The sequence below is a fragment of the Phocoena phocoena genome, chromosome 11 (genome assembly GCF_963924675.1).
Source record: "Phocoena phocoena chromosome 11, mPhoPho1.1, whole genome shotgun sequence".
In the NCBI taxonomy this organism is placed as follows: Eukaryota; Metazoa; Chordata; class Mammalia; order Artiodactyla; family Phocoenidae; genus Phocoena; species Phocoena phocoena.
In genome coordinates this window covers 39,146,750-39,167,579 of record NC_089229.1, presented here as the reverse complement: position 1 = coordinate 39,167,579, position 20,830 = coordinate 39,146,750, and the positions used below count along the sequence as shown (strand labels likewise).

At 39.6% G+C, this 20,830-nt stretch overlaps 1 protein-coding gene and 1 long non-coding RNA gene across 3 annotated transcripts in view; both read left to right on the top strand.

Moving 5' to 3' along the window:
* SYT1 (synaptotagmin 1) overlaps positions 1-18,584 on the top strand; it is a 546,324-nt gene extending 527,740 nt beyond the window's left edge. Inside the window, exons 9-10 of one of the 2 annotated variants that reach the window (XM_065886932.1) lie at positions 12,725-12,858; positions 17,440-18,584. In XM_065886932.1, the coding sequence (XP_065743004.1) occupies positions 12,725-12,858; positions 17,440-17,646 (341 nt within the window). In that variant the 3' untranslated portion in view covers positions 17,647-18,584. The remainder of the gene's footprint in view (positions 1-12,724; positions 12,859-17,439) is intronic. The other variant, XM_065886933.1, reaches the window with a different exon arrangement.
* Positions 18,585-18,842: 258 nt separating this feature from the next.
* LOC136131574 (uncharacterized) lies at positions 18,843-20,536 on the top strand. The gene is made up of 2 exons (XR_010656353.1): positions 18,843-19,717; positions 19,810-20,536. It is a non-coding gene; the product is annotated as an uncharacterized lncRNA (long non-coding RNA).
* Positions 20,537-20,830: the final 294 nt, after the last annotated feature.

The following is a 20,830-nucleotide window of genomic DNA, read 5'->3' as shown; positions in this document are numbered from 1 at the left end:
CAAGGGTGGAGCTCAAACCCTCACACTGTTCTTTTACTTGCCCATAAACGCACCACATCTGGAAAATCTTTCTTGGCTGTAGTCCTACTCCACAGGTTTTGTTCATGCATTCCCACACTTTTAGTCAAGAGGCTGGCGGTCACGTACAGTCCACTTTGGCAACAACAAAAATGACTGTTGGAATTCAGTGGCTTCCTCTACCACGACCAAAAATGCTTTCCACTTAATTCATAACAATAGCATTTTGCGCTTATGTATTTGTCTCATCAAAGCACTCTGCCGCCATTAATGAGCTAAATCAGCCTTTGCTATTTTATAATGTCTCACTACAATGAGGTTGCTTTTCTCCGTGGCAGTCACTTGTGTCATGTTGTTTTCTTCTAGCAAACACTGAACTTAACTAATGTAAATTCATTTTTAAATTGTGGGCTCAGAGGAAAATTTTCCCGGAATATATTTTTAATGCTGCATCCTTACTATAACATTACAGGGAGCATTTTCAACTATAAAGACACATAAGTTCTCCAATGTAGTCTTCTCTAAGTACTTGTAAATTATTTATAAAGACCCCCGCAAGTAAATGTTGTAACTGCCAGTGATGGAAATGGAAATTGTCTGCTCTGTGAACCCTATTACTATTTATTTGTATACTGTTTAATGATTGGCTTACTGATGAAATACTCCGTCAGTGTACAAGAAAAAGCCGCAGTTGGCAAGGAAACTCTAAATCCTAAATCTGTCATGTTTTAACTCTGCTGTCTCTGCTACTGCTAGACCACTTTTTTTTTGTAATACTGATATGGCAGTTTAATTCAATGATAATTAGATTTATCTGTCTACTGTAAGATATACAAACATATACTTTTCTGCATTCCTCTAGGAAAAAAAGTAAGTTTCATGTCATGGACCACTTTTTACAAGCGCTTAATGGCTCATTCCTAGGAATTTGATCTCAAGTGGAAAGGAATGGCTCTCTGAAAATAACTGCATGCACACTTTCAAGTTTAGACAGAGATGGAATCCTCAAGACCCTAGGTTGAGAAACTCTATAAACATTGATTGGTTGCCTCCCAACTTCTATTCCCAGCATTCTTGGTAAGGGCCTTCTAATTCCTGTTTGAGGAACTACCATATTCTTCTATTCTTAGCCTTGTACTTAGGCTAGAGTTGCACCTACACCCAACTCCAAAGGTAGGATTCCTGGCACTCCTGATTGGTTTGGGGATGGGCACATGACCCGGGACTAAGCCAGTCTTAGCTCATCACATCATCTTCAACACAGGGATTAATATAGGGTTGACATTTCATCTATGTTTGTCCAATCAGAGTGAACTTGGGACTTTTCCTGGGAATTCTATATAGATTCTCTTTCCTTTGGATGGTATAGTGTGATGATATGAGACTTGAAGCTGGTACAGTCATCTACATCCTTAAGAGAAAAGCCTAGGATATCTTGGGGAGGCCACCGTGTGGAATTTGCAGAGGACTCTGTAGAAAACAGTAGAGACACAGGCAAACCTGGGACCATGATATTGTTGACTCTGTATTAAATAGGGAGCAGATTGAACTGCTGTAACAAAGAGGCTCCGAAAGATACAACTGATGTTTGAAATTCTTTATCTCCCTCATGTCCATAGGTGGGTGGGTGGGCAAGATTGGTAGGCAGTTTGGGGCTGTGAGGTCATTTAGGAACCCAAGATCTTCCTACCTTGTTGTCCTGTTCCCCTGGAGTACTGACTTCATGTTGCAAGGTAAAAGCTGGTTCACTGCCCTCCCATATCGTCCATGTTTCAGCTGCAAGAAAAAGAAATGAAAAGTGGAGGGCGTGAAGCTTATTTTAAGGTAGGATTTACCAATTTTAGCTCTATTGATATTTTGGAGGTGATGATTCTTTACTGTTAAGAGCTGTCCTATACATTGTAGGATGTTTAGCAGAATCCCTGGCCTCTACCCACTTAAGGCCCATATCACCTCCCCAAGTTATGACAGTCAAAAATCTCCCCAGACATTGCAAAATGTCTGGGGGATGAAACAGCCCCTCCATTGAGAGCCACTGTTTTAAAGATATGCTATGGAGTTCACACACAACACTTCCATTCACTTCCAATAGCCAAAGTTACTTATTTGGCCATACTGAGTTGTAAGAGAGTCTGGGAGAAATATTTCTAGCTGGATGAAATGGTGCCCAGGTAAAACTTAGGAGTTTCATTGCTAAAAAAAAAAAAAGGAGGGGAGAGAATTCCCTGGCAGTCCAGTGGTTAGGACTCCATGCTCCCACTGCTGAGGGCCCGGGTTCAATCCCTGGTGGGGGAACTAACATCCCTCAAGCTGCACCGCCCAGCCAAAAACAATAAATAAATTTTATACATCTTTTAAAAATAAAAAGAGGGGAGAAAAGGATTTTAGGGGACAATTAATCTTTGCCACACAGCCCTACTTCTGGACTTTTCCACCATATGTGGTGGACTGAAATGAGTTTTCAGTCACTTGAAATTTGGGACCTTACTTGATAAAACTGCTACTTTCCTCTTCCAACACGATAAGTTGAAATTTACTGAACATTATCCATGGGGTGGGCGGGGTGGGGGAGCGGGAAGGTGAAAGGAATGATACCTAAAGTTACTCAGAAGCTGGTTACTGGCTCAGAAGGGATTGAACAAAACAACTGAAATGAGGCTGTTTCATAACAAGTCTTTGGTTGAAATGGAAAGGCCATGGTTACAAGGGCCCACGGTCACTGTGGTAGTTAAGAAAGAAGACAGTATAATTATGCAAAATTGTCAAGATGAAAACTGCAGGCATCTTGCATTATTCGGCTTTGAACTGCTGCTTTCTAGTTCTCATTGTAAATACAAAAAGCCTTTAGTGGCCTCTTTATATCTCACACAAAAGGATCATTGCTTACAGCCAGCTGTTTTGCAATTCTATTTCTATGAAGTTAGCATAATTGGACATTAGAACTGCCTAAGGGAAGAAGGGGGTGACAATGTTCTTGGGTATTAAAGTAGAGTATGGAATAGTAATGGAAGGATCCCCCTTGTTACAAGGAGATAGTCTTCCCAGAGTTCATCCTGAAGCCAATAGTTCTGAATTCAAAACACATTTTCCCACAAGAATATTGTTTTTATGTTATTAGATAACCAGAGAAGTCCTCCAATACCAGAAAAGAAAGAGATGTATGCTTTGCAATAGTACAAAAGAAAATGCTGCAGGGCAGACAAAGGTTTGTCTGAAGGTTCTGACTGAGAAAATCATCAGTAAAATCTTCAGGGACGAGGTGACTTTTAAATCACATTTACAATGGGAAAAGAAAGCATCTCAGGCTAAAGGACAGGCAGTTCAAAGACGGGGCATTCAGTTCTCTGTGAGGACGAGTGAGTATCGACCAGGAGTGGAGCACAGGGTTTGTGGAAATGAGATGAGGAAGTTAGGATGGGCTGTGAATGCTATGGTAGAGTTTGGAGATTTTTTACGTTGGCAAGTCATTAAAGGTTTTTAATGAGGGAGCTGGTGTGATCAAATGTCATTTTAGCAATTATAGGAAGACTAGTTTGATGTTGATGGCATGGTAGCAAGAGAGATTGGATTTCTGATCTCGAGATGTGGCGACAAGTTAGAGAGAACCAACAAGTGTGACAAGGTGAAGGGAAGCTGGCAGGATGTGGTGACTCACTCTTCATGGGAGGTGGAAAGGGAGGAATCAAAGATGGCCCCAAATCAGGCTGGACTCATGACACAAGAACAGGCCGACAGCGGAGGTAATGAGCTCAGTAGGTTTCTGTCCCAAGGATAAAAGAGCCGAGGGAGTTATAGTTATGGCCTTATAGTACAGCGTGTGGGCTGCACTTACGTTTCTGCAAAGCTCACCCAACATGGTGTCCCTATAATTGAAGGAAAACAACTTACTGAATTTCATACTTAGTTCCAAAGTCTTCCTCCAAGGTTACTCTATGTCCTTTTTTGGGAATGTATCTCTACATGTTGAAACTGTGCCAGGGACACCAGTGTTGGTGAAAACATTACATTCCAGTGCCAGACTCTGTGGCCAGAAGCTGTTTAACTGAGGTGGCAGTAATATTGAAATCATAAGGTTGTACTGCAGGGTGTCTGAGAAAAGTAGTGTAGAGAAAAATCCTATTAAATGTGTGCTAAAATAATATCAAATGTGATTACACTTGAGAGTCTTGGGGCAGATGAAGGGAGAGGAGAAAATAAAGAAGTATCAGTAATGGTCAGAGAGAAAAAGAGGGGACCAAGGGGGAGTTTAGTGGGAAGAGAGCTATCTTAGTCTGGAGATACATAGATAGATAGACAGGTAGGGCTCTGCTATAACAGAATACCACAGACTGGGTGGCGTAAATAACAAACATTTATTTCTCTCAGTTCTGGAGGCTGAAAGTCAGAGATCAGGGTAACAGCATGGTTGGGTTATTAGGGAAGGCTCTCTTCCTCGTTTACAACTCTCCTCATTGTATCTTCACATGGCAGAGAGAAAGATCATCTCTCTTATGTCTCTTCTTATAAGACTCCACCCTCTTTTGATTGCCATACCCAACCTCCCCATTTCCATCCCTTCCATAGACAAAGCCATCAAATCAACCAAGCCTTTGTACAGCAAGGTGGAAGGTGGAGAAGTCTGGAAAAGCAAGAAAATAGGGGCATATATGTGTCATCACTCTCCTTACTCCCTGACCAAAAGAGGATGGCGGATTCAGTGCATCCAGGGCAGATCAGATGGAGATGAGTGGGATGGGATGCAATGCCTAAAGGACTATGTATAGGTGGTAGCTAGAGCTAAATATTGGAGCATCAGGGCCAGATCAGACTACTAGGAATTGGTTGTGGGAAGAAATCCTTCAGAAAGAAAACTCCTACCACTTAATGTGAAAAATATATGTGAGGGCTTCCCTGGTGGCGCAGTGGTTGAGAGTCCGCCTGCCAATGCAGGGGACACAGGTTCGTGCCCCGGTCCGGGAAGATCCCGCATGCCGCGGAGCGGCTGGGCCCGTGAGACATGGCTGCTGAGACTTGCGCGTCCGGAGCCTGTGCTCCGCAACGGGAGAGGCCACAGCAGTGAGAGGCCCACGTACCGCAAAAATAAATAAATAAAAAATATATATATATGTGTGTGTGTGTGTGTGTGTGTGTGTGTGTGTGTGTGTGTGTGTGTGTGTGAGAGGTCTTCCACTCAAAATTAATGCCTGAATAGGGACCAAATGAAAGAAAAAGATTGGCACCAGACCATAGTCTGTCCACCCCACGAATTATATTCAGAAGAGGCTGCCCAACTGGCAGAAAATGGCGCTTTCACCTTCAGAATTGCTCATAAGCTGGAGCTGAACAAGCAATCACCTAACCAGTCAAAGGCAGTCTACATCCTCATCCCTGAATATGGGCACTGAGACCAAAGTATTCATTTGGCTGCCAACCTAGGATCCTCTGCACTCCTTTCACATGGCAAAGTCAGTGCTCCCTAGCCTCCACTGCCCAGGAGGTGAGGTGTAAAAAGTGACTTAGCAAATCATCTCACTGTAGCTTTAACACAATGATTCCTATCCCTCGCTCTGGATTGGAAAGAGTGGGAAAAAAGAAAGGAGGAGTTCTAAGGCTAGGTGGAAGCAGAAGGAAGAAACCAGACTATAAATTTTTTTCACGATAGAAAGGAATTAACAGAAAAAGGGAGGAGGTATAGATACTACCTCCCTCCAGCAACCAATAGGCATTACTATATTCCCAACAACGACAATAAATCTCAAAGCTGAGGGCCTCCTTTTCTGTTTCCTCATTTTGAGCAGCATCAGGAAAGTAGATACTACATACATAATATCCAAGTATATCCACATTAGCTGGCCTCAATATCTGGAAAGAAATCTCCATAAATCATAGTTTTGACTCACACTACCCTAGAGCCTCAGTAATAAGAGTCCACTTAGAACTCTCCAGATTAACTTTTCAGCTCTGTGTAATCTGATGTCTTGACTTCAGGAACAAGAGGAAACTATACAGGATGCTGAGTTAGTTTCCCACCTCACACCTCGAGACCACTTATACAGGTAGAAATGAAAGAAACCCTTCCCTTCTCTTTCATACCATACATGATGAAATTCTTCATTAATGAACCAGTTGCTTAGCATGGGTTTGCTTCTTTCCAGAAGTAAATCTGACATTTGGGGCAATTTGGCTTATTCCTGCAGCCAATGGAATGACTTCCTCCCATTTGCTAATGGTGGGCACCAGTTCTGCAACGTGAGTTGGGGGAGAGTCTGACACGTAGATGCTGACTTAGATCTCAGCCCTTTCATGACACAATAATAAACATTGATCATTAATAACAATATGTTCCGGGCACATTTTGAAGCACCTTCCCCGTAGAAACGCAATTTAATCTTCGCAACTCTCTGAGCAAGATGTTATCATTCTCACCACTTTAAGGTGAAGGAACTGTGGCACACAGAGCTTAAATAACTTGCCCAAACCACACAGCTAGCAGTACAGCTGAGGTTCAAGTTAATCTGGCTCCAGAGTCTATACTTATAAACACTATACTAAATTATTTCTTCAACGTATCACAAAGAGCAGTAGGTTCAGAGTCATAGGACCTTGGTTTGAGTTCTTGGGGAAAAAAATTAGCCTTTCCAAGCCCCAGTTCCCTCACTGGAATTGTTGTAACGATTAAAGGAGATGATATAATTTACATATATATATATATACCTTACACATATGTATATGATCTTAAAGTACTCTACAAACATAAAGGAACATTATTATATTAAACCTTGTAATGGATCTGACTGTAAAAATTATTCTCAGCTAAGGTTTCATCCATTTTGACTAATCTTACCACGGATCCTGAAACATCTGTACGTAACTCTTATCTTCTGATTGCACGCTCTGTGTCAACTTTTTTGAATTAAAAAATACTTTTTTGAAGGATTTTGTTTTGAGGAACAATGTAATAATTTTTAGAAGATTGGGAAAAAATACCAATTTTTTCCCAAAAGATTGTTTTTCTAGACCTATTTAAACTTGACTTTCATCATCAAACCTTGCTAGATAAACAATAGAATCATCTCTTCAGCTTTGGTTGTTGTATTAGTTTTTTGCTGCTGCCATGCTAAACAATCAAAAACTTAATTTTAAAAACAATACATGTTTATTATCTTATAATTCTATAGAAGTCTTACACAGGTGTCACTGGGCTAAAATCAAGGTATCGGAAGGGTCGTGTTCCTTCCTGGAGGATCCAGGCGAGAATCCATTGCCTTTTCCAACTTTTAGAGGCCAACTGCATTCTGTGGCAGTGTAGCCATCTTAAAAGCCAGTAGTGTAGCTTGTCTCTTACCCTTCTTCTATTGTCACATCTCTTTCTGACCACAGTCAGGAAAGGTTCTCTGTTTTTAAGGACCCATGTGATTAGATTTTGCCCTCTTAGGTAATCCCCTCATCTCAAGATCCTTAACCTTAATTACATTTGCGAAGTCCCTTTTGCTATATAAGGTAACATATTCACAAATTCCGAGGGTTAAGATGTGGACATCTTTTGAGAGAGCTGTTTTTCTGCCTCCCATAATTGTGAACGTTAGGGACAAAAAAAAAATGTTGTCTATTAAAGAGGCTTGTCAGCATATAAAAGTTTGAGGGTGACTTCATTACAGTGTCCTAAAATACCACCAAGTCATAACAGCTATTATGACAGAAAGGAGATGAAGTTCAGTTAGGCTGGCTTCAGACAAAAAGAGAGCCGACAAATGGTGAGTGAAGGTAGCAGTACCACAGTGACAACAAAACCAAATGATAGACCTAAAAATCATCCAAAATGAGGCAATGAATCTGCACTCTTTGTACCTGTAGCTTATTATTGGGAATAAAGAACCTTCTTTCTGGTGCCAGTCCATCATTTTCCAGAATTGAAAAGTTACACTCATATACTATTAGAGACTAGATGGACATCGGAAAAGAGCCCTTCCTTTCTACCACAGTTTGAAAAACAAAAAGACGCTAACCTTTTTTAAGATAAATTAAACAAATAAAAGAAGCAAACTGTCCCAAGTCTTGCACCTGTTTCAGTGGCAACAGGGATTATCTAAATGGTGTTGAAGAAGGGTTGTCAGTATTTAGATGATGAAAGGTTCCATGAGTGCTTGTTTTGGGGACAGAATAAAGCAGTGCAGCCAAAGAGGTACGGAGTCCCTGAGGACAGTAGCCCAACTTTGTAGCTTGCATATTTCCCCATGCTATTTACATGTTTACAAAAACCTAACAGATGTTTGAATGCCATGCATGGTGTCCAGCAGTTGTACTCAGGAAAAGCAACAACATTAGGAAGTCTCATTACAGCCTATTTATCATTTCCATAAAATTATGTCTTATTATGCAATGATCAGGATTTCTAAGTCACTAAGAAACTCTGAATTGACAAGGATTTGCTTTGCGGAACAGCCCCTAAAACAGAACAAATTTAATTATACAGGGTCTTACTCTGCAGGAGAGGCGATCCTTACTATAAAAAACGTGTGTGTACTTAAAGCATGATGGGTATCTCATAGTTAGGTGGGTATGTTTCCATTTAGAAGACTCAGCCATAGTTAGGGAGACAGGAGCCAGGTCTAGATCCCCAAAGAAGTTACTAATGAACTAATCAAGGGATTAGGGCCATCTCCAAAGGGACCAGAATTCAGCGCAAGACTCAACCAGAGGACACTTAGGAAATCAAGCCAGTCAAAGAGTAGATGAAAATGGAGAAGACTGGAGAAAATGGAGACACAGTGTAAGACTCTGGATGGCTGAACCAAGAAGATGCTCAGATGTGACCACCTTGGGTACATAACCTATCAGGCTTAGACAGTCAAGACTTATCCAGGCACAAAAGTTGAAAAAGAGTAAGACATCTGACAACCTGTGGAGTGGGAGAAAATATTTGCAAACCATATATTGGATAAGGGGTTAATATCCAAAATATATAAGAAACTCATATATCTCAACAGCAAAAAATAAAAATAAAAATTTAAAAATCCATTAAAAATGGGCAGAAGTTATGAATGATATTTTTTCAGAGAAGATACATAAATGGCCAACAGGTACATGAAAAGATGTTCCAATATCACTAATAATCAGGGAAATACAAATCAAAGCCATAATGAGATATCACCTCAAACCTACTAGAATGGCTATTATCAACAAGACAAGAGATAACAAGTGCTTGCAAGATGTGGAGAACAGGGTACCCTCGTGCACTGTTGGTGGGAACATAAATTGGTGCAGCCAGTATGGAAAACAGTATGGAGGTTCCTCAAAAAAATTAAAAGTAGAGATACCATATAATCCAGCAGTTCCACTCCTGGGTATGCATCAGAAGTAAATGAAATCACTATCTCAAAAAGATATCTGCATTCCCATGTGTCCGTTGCAGCATTATTCACAATTGGCAAGACATGGAAACAACCTAAGTGTTCATCAACAGATAAATGGATAATGGAAGTGTGGTATATATAAAATAGATTATTATTCAGCCACCAAAAAAGAAGGAAATCTGCCATTTTTGACATCATGGATGGACCTTGAGGGTGTTATACTAAGTGAAATAAGTCAGACAGAGAAAGACAAATACTGCATTATCTCTCTTATATGTGGACGTAGAATCTATCCAAACTCATAGAAAAAGAGCGTAGAATAGTGGTTGCCAGGGGCTGAGGAGTGAGGGAAATGAGGAGACATTGATCAAGGGACACAAACTTCTAGTTATAAGATGAATAAGCTCTGGGGATCTAATGTACAGCATGGTGACAGTGCTGTGTTGTATACTTGAAAGTTGCTAAGAGAGTAGAGCTTAAATGTTCTCACTGTACACACAAAAATACTATAATTATGTGAGGTGATCAATGTGTTAACTAACCTTGTGGTGGTCATTACTTCACATATATATGTATATCAAATCATCACACTGTACATCTTAAATTTACACAATGTTACATGTCAATTACATCTCAATAAATATGGGGAGGAAAAGGAAAGAATAAGCTCTAAGTTACTGTCAGTCTTGGTTATGATTAAGACGGGAATTAAGACCAATTTTGCTTTGGTACCTGTATCAGGATGGATCTGCAAAAGCAAAGACTAACTCTTCCCATTCATAGCAGCCCCATACCTGCTCCTTTTCCAGCCCCCTGTCCCCTCTTGTAAGTATCATGAAATTATAGAATATCTCCGAATCATGGTCAGAAGTGGCAGATTCTGCTTTTGAAAGTGGGAGGCCAGCAGTGTTACCTCTCTGACCTCACTGCCTACCTCTCCCCACCTTGCCTTCTTGTTCCGTAGACACACAGAAGGACAAGCACCTTAGGGCTTTGCATGTGCTGCTCCTTCTGACTGGTTCAAGCTTCCACCACATCTACCAATGACTCACTCCTTCCTGTAATTCGGTTTTTAGCTCAAACCTGGCCTCCTCGGTGAGAACCTTGTTGATCAGTTTTTCTAAATTACCTTGTTCTCCCCCAGGCATTGATCACATCACATCAGAGTTCATGTCGAAATCTGAAATTATCTTGTTGGGTTTTTAATTTGCTTGCTCACATGGCAGATGCACAAGGAAATTTCTTGTCATATACTGTGTTAAATGAATAGTCACCGTGCTTCTCTTGCAAAACCCTGTGCCTTAGTTAAGTTGATGAAGTTTCAACACATGAACACAGGAGCCATAAACATTGATTTGTGAGTATTTAGTATTTGGGTATTTTGTCAGTGCCAAGGAGCAACTGGAGACTTGACCATCTTTGTAAAAGTGCAAGGGGCAGGGATGGAGGACCCAGAGAGCTTCGTAAGCAGACAAGGTCTCTGAACCAAAAATCAGAGTTGCCTGTGAACAGCAAGATGGATTATCAGTAAAAAGGGCCTTTTTTCCCCTTCATTTGCAATTATTTACAGTGCATTTTTTTAACTGATCAACTATGTAGTTGATAGGCTTGGTTTCTCATCACTTGGTCTGGCTTTTAAAGATATTCTTCATTTTGATGAAAATCTTCATTACGAGCCCCTTGACTGGATGTAACATTAAAAACAAAAACCCCAAACAACACATATTCAAGTAATGTGGGCTTTGGGGCAGTGGGAAGAAGACAGGACTAAGAATAAGGAGACCCAGATTATGAGGCCAGCCCTAAACAAGTTCCTCTGATTCAGTCAACAAAAATTGTGTACTGCCAGGTACTGTTTAGTAAATTCAGTTAGTGAATATGACAGACAAAGTTTCTGTCCTTCAGGAGTTATGTTCTACTAGGGGATAGGAAGAGGGAGATAAAAACCGCCTTTGCTGGTCTGCAGTTTTATCTTCTAAAAGTACAATATGTGGGCATTAAACTAGATTATCTGTAAAGTTTCTCCCAGCTCTACACATTCTGAAAGAAAGGAAAGTAATTTTGGAAGGCTTGGCAGTGGTTATTTTAGGGGAGTAAAATCATGGATGATTTTAAATTTCTTCCTCTTTTTGTTTATCATTGCTTCCTGATATTTTTTCTATAATAAACATGTATTACATATCCGATGGAAAAATGTTGAAGAAAACAGTAGATTTTACTATCAAACCTGGGTACTGGTTCTTAATAACCTGAAGGGAGGTCATTGATCTGTTAGTAATGAGAATCGTCTTTCCCCTCCAGTGACTTACTTATTACTTTACCTAATGAGGCTTTGAGGAAACTGCTAAGGGAATCTTTCTGCTCCTTTTCTCATTACCTCTGTGTGTGCTACCAGCTTATTCTCTTTTCCCTGAATCCTTGAAGCTCTTCTCTACCTAGAAATGTTCTGGCACAGATCCTGGTTATCTCTCTTTCTCTCTGTCTCATACACACACACACACACACACACACACACGCACACACACACTCACACACACACACACACACACTCAGACATGTGGCCTCTCTTGGCCTCTTGTCACCCTTCAATATGCACATCTTACTTTAAATGTTACCTCTGCAGAAAGGCCTTACCTGAGTGATCTAAGTATAAGAATTCCATTCTTCCCTTAGACTCACCATACCTCTGGGTGTCTCTATCATACATCTCTCTGCCCTTTCCTTCCAGAGCACTCTTCTCAACTTAGAATTTCATATGTATTTCTTTTCTTTACAAGCTTATTGTCTATTTCCCCCACAAGTCTGAAGTTCCATCCTGAAAACAGGGATGGTCTGATTTGTTCACAGCTATACTCCTAGGGCTTAACTAATATTGTTTGAGCAAATGAATAAATGAAAGAATGAAATGCCTCCTTTGTCCTCTCTCTGTCAAGAGTTTTAATTCCCATGCAGTGGTATCCTGAAGCCAGTTCTTTGCCAGCTCACAAGAGCCAATTGTTAAATTTTCAGGAATTTAGTGAGCCAATTGTTAAACTGTTAGCTTGAAATCAGCCATGCTGAGAGTATTTATACCATGGACATTAGCAAATGCTACAGGTCAAGACTTTTTTTTCCCAAAAAGCTGGTTTACCAGCACACCAATCCTCTCATCTCCTAAATCCAACCATAAATATTGAGATATCATGGCAAAAAAACATGGCCCATAGGTTACATAAAATCTTTCAATAAAAAAACGCTTGAAATTTAAAAAAAAATACTAACTACATGCTACACAATTATTTTCCTGTCAGGAATACTTGGACTTTTTATAAGCTAAGTTATAATATAAAAATATGTGTCTCTGATTTCCTAAAGGTTTTGTTTCTGTTTTTCAGACCCTTATGTGAAGATTCATTTGATGCAGAATGGCAAGAGGCTGAAGAAGAAAAAGACAACGATTAAAAAGAACACCCTTAACCCCTACTACAATGAGTCATTCAGCTTTGAAGTACCCTTCGAGCAAATCCAGGTAATGTCAAACGTATTTTTTCTTCCCATTCAATTTCATTTCTTCAGATCACATAAATTAAACACACAGATCTTGTGAATTATCAGTGCATATGCCTCCATTAGAACTGCTATTCTCATTCCATGCACATTTAATGCTCAAAGTACATCAAGAGGGAAATGATAAAATATACAGCACAGGATGTGCTGATTCATCAGCCAAAAACAGCTGTCATTCTGTTGAGCAGAAATAAAGTAGGAAAAAGGACATCGACAGAACCGCTCTCCTAATTCAAAAAGTACATCCACAAAGGTTAAAAGGTCGAGAGGAAATAAGCTTTCACTCTTCACTCCCAGGCCACAATATGTAATTCTCATTATCACCTCTTTGTAGCAAAAAAAAAAAAAAAAATGTAGTGATAAAGGAAATATTTTGGTTGATGCTAAATATGCAGCATCTTTAATCTTTCACTATTAAAAAATAATTAACAGTAGAAAAATTAGGCTAAGTTGTATTTTTCATTGTTTAAATTCAGCTTCCTGTTTCTGAGTTGGAATGGATGGTTATTTTTGTAAAGACAGAACCTTAATTTGCTAGATAATATTTGTTATGATAGGAATTATCCTATTAAAAGACCTTGTGGTTAACATGTTCAAAATAGGATGCTACATGTAGACACAGTGATAGCATATGATCTTATTATTTAGTCATTCTTAAATATTTTTAGGTTTTCTTACGTCATATTCATAGTTAGGCTCTTGGATCCAAAGTTCGCATCCATTAATTATAGGCTATTCTTGCTAATCTTTCTTCTTTTTTAAAATATTTATTTATTTATTTACGGCTGTGTTGGGTCTTCGTTGCTGTGCGTGGGCTTTCTCCAGTTGCCGAGGGCGGGGGCTACTCTTCCTTGCAGTGCTCGGGCTTCTCATTGCAGTGGCTTCTCTTTTTGCGGAGCATGGGCTTCAGTAGTTGTGGCTCGCGGACTTAGTTGCCCCGCGGCATGTGGGAACTTCCCGAACCAGGGCTCGAAACCGTGTCCCCTGCATTGGCAGGCGGATTTCCATTGGCAGGCAGATTCCCAACCACTGCGCTACCAGGGAAGCCCTATTCTTGCTAATCTTTAATGGGTATCAGAGAGTCAAATTTCTTAAAGCAACACTATTTTTACACTTTATAAAAAAATTGATGTGGGTCTATCTTTTCAGTCCTATAGAAGTTTGCTCATAACTTGAAGGAGAGATGAAGGGTAGGCATCAAAACTACAGCATGGAACCTTCTAATGGTCCAGAATAACAAAATGCAGCAAATATTCTTCGTTTGCATATTTTTATTTTTAACCTAGTCTTAAAATACAGTACCTTAGGAATGAATCACACCTTTATTCCATGAAGAAAGCTAATATAATAGCTGCATTTATTGTATATTTATTTCGTACCTAGGCCCAAGGTAAGCACTTTACCTGCAAAATCTCATTGAATCCTTACAATAACCTTATAAGCAAGGTACCATTATTACCCCAATTTTATATACATATAAGGGAACTGAGGCTTAGAATTGTCTCATATATAAAATAGGAATAATAACAGAATCCATGTCAAAGTGAGACCATGCATGTAAAAGCATTTGGAACGGTGCTAAGTACATACAAACGCTCAGTAAATGTTTCCCATCATTCTTACTCACGATGCTATTGTTGTCTTTTATTCAAATTAACATTTTATGTATTGGAAAATGGATCTAACAATAAGATTAAAACAATATGTAAATCAGCACTTTCCAATAGAACTCTGCAAGGATGGAAATTCATCGGTATTGTCCAATAGGGTAGCCACCAGCCATAGGTAGGTCATGAGCACCTCAGCCGCTAATATAAACAAGGAACTTTAATTTTAATTTATTTAAATTTAAACAGCTACATGTGGCTAGTAGCTACTGTATAATATAAGGCAGTTTTTAAAATCATCAGTAATCCTGCCATCCTCACATTAGTTCATGGTTTTTATATAACCTTTCTTATATACATTTTCACATGGCAGCCGATTGTACATACTTATTTACTTTCAATAGCTGTTATATAAGTAAATGACATTGCAGAAGACACTGATTCCCTGTCCCCAGTCACTTGTTTACTAGCCTGAACCAGTGAGCTCACTGCTTTGGACCCACTGACAACTTAAGACATCCAATTTCTCCAACAATTTATTTTGCAATATTTATTCAGTGAACTCTTTTTTGAGTTCTGAGACATTATTCCTATGGAAACTAACACCTCCTGGCATTTTGTGTTTTAATTCCACAAAACAATATGAGGCAGGACATTGAGATGAAAAATCCTATTGTATATCTTCTCCTTTGAGCTACAATTCTATACCTTTAAAAAAAAAAATACATGTCCCTTTTCAACTATAAATTCCAGCAAATGCAAATATATTGAAAATGAAGCACATTAAAAACAAGATGTATGCTGGGTTTCTGGGGCAGCCTTTCAGAGAAGATAACATTTTGTCAGGACAGAGAGAACCTCAGCCCAATACAGAGTCCATGAGGCATGGAAATAATGAGTATGCCTTTGACTGCATCCCTTCTTCACCGCTCGTAAAGTCAATTTGTTCTTTTCTTTCTTCTTTTCCCCAATAGGCTGCTATCCTAGTCTTTGCATTTCCCTAGAGAAAATAATTGAGCATTTAACATGCTATAATAGGGGCTTAGGTTTTTTTGCGGGGGGGGCTTAGGTTTTATTTACCCTGAGGTTATACGATTGTCTGTATTTCTATCTGTCTCTATCCATATGAAATACATTGAGAGAAGCAAAATATGCTGATTTCCAAAAGCATATGAAAAGGTTGCAAACCACCCCCCACCAAAAAATGTATAGACTACATATGCAGCTGAAAAAATTAACCCAAGGCCCTTATAAGGATATTTTGTCTTGATTGCTACTAATCAATACATTCCTAGGTGAAAGAATCAAAATTCACTCTAACTATTCACTCCAACCTCCAAAATCCTTGTTACTTTTGTGCGTGACGAGCCTACTGTCCCTGTCCCTCATTCCTTGCAATATGACTGCATCCAGATGAATTCGCTTGGGAAAGGTGCTCAGAACCAAGGTGATTCTGTTCTTGGCTTCGAATGCCATCCAGTGAATCGGTAATTCCCTTGATAATGGAATCAATCCAAGGCTGCACAAGGGAAGATGGAAATTTGTTTCCTTTACTGCCCATGTGTTGCATTTGACATTCTAAATTCCACTTTCAGAAGTGATCATTTTCTCTGATCTGAAGCTGTATGTTGGTGACCTCTCTCAGCACATTCGTCCAATAATGCAGTCCTCAGAGTACAAAGCCCAGTAAAGGGCCACAACTGAGCAGGATCTTCATCTGGCCCTGGCTTCCATCATTACGTTTTCTGCTTCTTTCGCCTCTGGCCACCAAATGCTACACATTCTACTTTATTCTAAATTTTCCCTTTATCTTTTCCCTTGGTTTCTAGATTGGAGCCATTGCCTATTTTGACTAAGCCAATTCATTACTTAGGAAGAACTACAACATACTTTTAAAAAGTGTTTCTTTTGTGTCAAAATGGTATGGGTTTGCTTTCACCAGTTCAAAAAAGTAAGGCATTAAATAAACCCTCACAACCTAATGGAATCACTGGAGTAAATCTTGTGTGGCCTAAAGGGTTATTCCAGTTGATGTCAATGCTGGATACACAGTTACTTAATAAATGCTTATTGAGAGAATATATGAATGAGAAAAATTATCTTTAGTTAATTACTACTTTTTTAAGACTTTCACTCTGTTGTCACACTTTACACTCACAATAATCATGTGATTAGCTGAAATTCTATATTAGTTTTATGTAAAACTATGCTGGCTCTTCCCACCTGAAATAGGATTGCAGTACATGGTTGCCTTGAAAATTGTAACCAAAAAACCAAAAATGATCTGAGTACTAACGCCAGAAATTTTGCTGATGAAACAGTGGAAACAACTGGATTTAAAGGTGAATACAGGGGACTTCCCTGGTGGTCCAGTGGTTAAGACTTTGCCTTCCAATGCAGGAGGTGCGGGTTCGATCCCTGGTCGGGGAGCTACAATCCCACATGCCTTGCGGCCAAAAAAAACCAAAACAGAAGCAATACTGTAACAAATTCAATAAAGACTTAAAAAAAAAAAAAATGAATACAAGTTGACATGGGCAGCCGGGCATGGTATTTTATAACATGGACTCCCGAAACCAAACCACTCATTTCTTACATGACTTCAGGCACGTGATTTAACTTCTCTGAGCTTCAGCATCTTCTATCATGTCAATGTTAACAGGATCTATTGTAACTGAGTAGTTCACATGAAAGACTTAGAATTGTGCCAAAATTAACATTTACTGAGTATTTTGAAGATGCCGAAGGAGATGATGATGATGTAATAATGGCAGGGACTGGACTCGGGTTTTCATGTTCAGGTCATTTTCCTCCTTGTCCTGGTGTTTGGAGATTGGGTCTTCTTATTTCCAACTGCTTTGATCGCAAGGAAGCTTGGTAGTAGGGCTTTATCTCTAGAGCCGGATGATTAATGTTTATTTTGTGTCCTCTTTCAGAAAGTGCAAGTGGTGGTAACTGTTTTGGACTATGACAAGATTGGCAAGAACGATGCCATCGGCAAAGTCTTTGTGGGCTACAATAGCACCGGGGCGGAGCTGCGACATTGGTCAGATATGCTGGCCAACCCCAGGCGACCCATTGCCCAATGGCACACCCTACAGGTAGAGGAGGAAGTTGACGCCATGCTGGCCGTCAAGAAGTAAAGGGAAGAAGAAGCCTTTCTGCATTTGCCCACGTAGTGCTCTTTAGCCAGTATCTGTAAATACCTCAGTAATATGGGTCCTTTCATTTTTCCAGCCATGCATTCCTAACACAATTCAGTGGTACTTCAAATCCTGTTTTAATTTGCACAGATTTAAACGTAGAGAGCCCCTAAGCCCTTCGTCATACCACTGCTCTCCAAATCTACTCTTCTTTTAAGCAATATGATGTGTAGATAGAGCATGACTGAAATTATTTATTGTATCACACCGTTGTATATACCAGTATGCTAAAGATTTATTTCTAGTTTGTGTATTTGTATGTTGTAAGCGTTTCCTAATCTGTGTATATCTAGATGTTTTTAATAAGATGTTCTATTTTAAACTATGTAAATTGACTGAGACATAGGAGAGCTGATAATATATTATATGGTAAATATAGTATCGTCTGCATTCCAGCAAAAATATCAACTTGTAAGGCACTAGTACAGTGAAACTGACATCTTAAAGGACAACTTAAACCTGAGCTTTCTGTTGAATCATATGAGCACCAAGATACGCTGACACCACATATTTGGTGGATGAATCCAATTTTGTAGAATTTCTTCACAGGCAAATTAGCATGATCTGAGCAGCATCCAGCCTGACCTCCAGGAAGTAGAGCCACAAACCAGAACAGCATCTGTCTGTACGTATCTACAGAGCTCAAGTCATGCTTCACTCTTACATTCGAGGAAGCAACTGAACAGGGGTCAATGATTTCACGTTACTGCATATAGAGTAATGACACGATGGTGTTCTGTGTGTGTGTGTGTGTGTGTGTGTGTGTGTGTACGCGTGCATTTGTTTGGGGATGGGGTGGGTGGGAAAAAAGCTGAGGGGAGAAGAAGTCAGCATTTCTGAAATACTGCCTGACTATTTAAAAAGAAAAAAGTAGCTCTCCGTTAACACCTTTATACAAAATGTGCATCCTGTGAATTCTGTTCCAGATTTCACACCTACTATAACTTCAAAAGGTTTGCACATCAGACTTTGTAACAAAATATTTTATTATACAAAACCAGATTAGAAGGAATGCAGAATATTTTTAACACAGCAATCTGTGCTTATGACACAAAATTACTTTGTGGTAAGCAGACGGTATTGTAATCCCATCAAAAGAGGAAAAAATAAAACAATTAGCCATAGTTCTGAATGCACTTCCATTAAGCCAAAACAGACAGCTAGTGATCTTTTTATATGCTCTTTTTACATAAATAAGTTTTAATTTGTCCTTTAAAAAAAGGTGAAACAAAACCAAGAACAAGTTCTAGAAAACTGAAGCAACCTCTTATGTATACTAGATGCTTGATTTAGGAGGAGTTTTTAAATGTTTTCAGTGTTATTATGTAGTAATTGGCACTATTACAAAGCTACTAGTCATTCCATAAGAGTCTAAAAGGACTGCTCTGTGTAACACTGTGACTGCCCTGTGTGCTTAGACACGTAATGTAGTTTCCTCAGTGGATAGCACTCAATCTATTCCGTAGTGATATTGTAACAATACTGCCATTCCCTCCTACTGCACTGCCCAAGGTGTGTGTAGCACAAACCGTTCTCATTACAAAGGACCAATTCAGCACTGAAAAGCTATGCATAGGACAAGAAAGATACAAAGCATGGGGTGGAACACACAGCATTTCGTCAAGCACTGTGCAATATTCCATATTTTTCGCCACTATGTTAGACCACCGCTTTGCCGAAAGGCAGCCCGTGATCTCACACTGCATGTAGCCTTTTCTCCCACTCACCTCTGTGACCCTTTTCACTCGCAGGCCACAGAGAGTAGTGATGCTCTGAAGTGAAAGTTTTGTCTCCAAAAATACCAAAACAAAATGAAGGAAAACTAAGCATTAGCCTCACGTTCAGACTTTCAGATATCGCACCATGGCTTTTACAACTGCAAAGAGAATTCAAAAAGGGCTGATGGGAAGCTTCAAACATGGGGTTGGCTGTTTCCTGATAAAACTACAATTCCTGTCTTGTTCTTTCCTCATCAAAGAAGAGGCAAGCCCTTTGGCCTTTCAGCCCAGTCGTAGCAAACTCCTTAGAACTGGGATAGACCTAGAGGACAAAGGGAGAATAACATCTCCCTCTTCCATGGATGGTCCATACTTTTTTCAAAAGGTAGATAATAGAAAATGCACAAGTCACGATGTGAGATTAAATACCAGTTTGAACAGAAGATTCAAATGAGACTCCTTCCAACTTAAAAGATCAGACCCTACCAAAGAGAGGGAGTTGATTGACTTTTTTAAAAAATTCCTTGAATACCAGAAACTGACATTTGATTTCACCATATTTCAGTTTTAAGTTGTTCGCGCTGAAACAAACATTTTGAAACAAGCAGGTTCGAGCTGCCGAATACACATCATTTCTTGCATTAAAGCACGATTAACGCATTCTCTTGCAACACTGCCAGACATGGGATATTGTCACGATAGAATTAGTTGGTACTACGCCACCTGTCACAAGTGAGTGACCGAACCTGCTTTAAGACCAAGATTCATCTTCCAATAAGCCACATGTACCTTTCTGACAAAGCTGTGTAAAGTATTAGAATCTGATGCTCTAGAAAGATCCTAGTTGCCTTTGTGTATATTTACTGCCTGCTTGAGTGCTTCTCTGTGTGGGTATTCTCTGTATCTTGTAGAAATGTTGGGGTGTTTTCTTCTGCCATATGGCTCGTGGCCCGCGAGTCAACTCCTTAGCTGTATTTTACCTTCATTTTTGATGAGGTAGTTGAAATTTTGTTTCATTTCGTGTAGTGAATTCCACAGGAGTTTTCTGATTGTTGTTAAAAATGACTTACCATATTACACAGATATTCAATAAAAATGTTTTATTTCCTGTTGATGTTGCTGCCTTTCAACCCTTTTTCTTACCTGACTCTGGTGGGGAGTCCATGGCCTATTGACTTTGGAGCCTGCTGGAAGCAGGGGCAACTAAACAAAAGCTTGCACTGAATGCCAACCTCTGAGTCATGTCTATGAAGACAGAATGGCTGGAGGGAAAACAATGCCCAGAGAGCATTTGGCCATTCCTGCCCAGTGTTCCTGGGCATGTCTTTCTCAACATGTGTCTCTCTGTTCCTGTTTATGATGAGTTCACCAGGCACACTTACAGGCTTCCTGCTTTGCCCAAAATG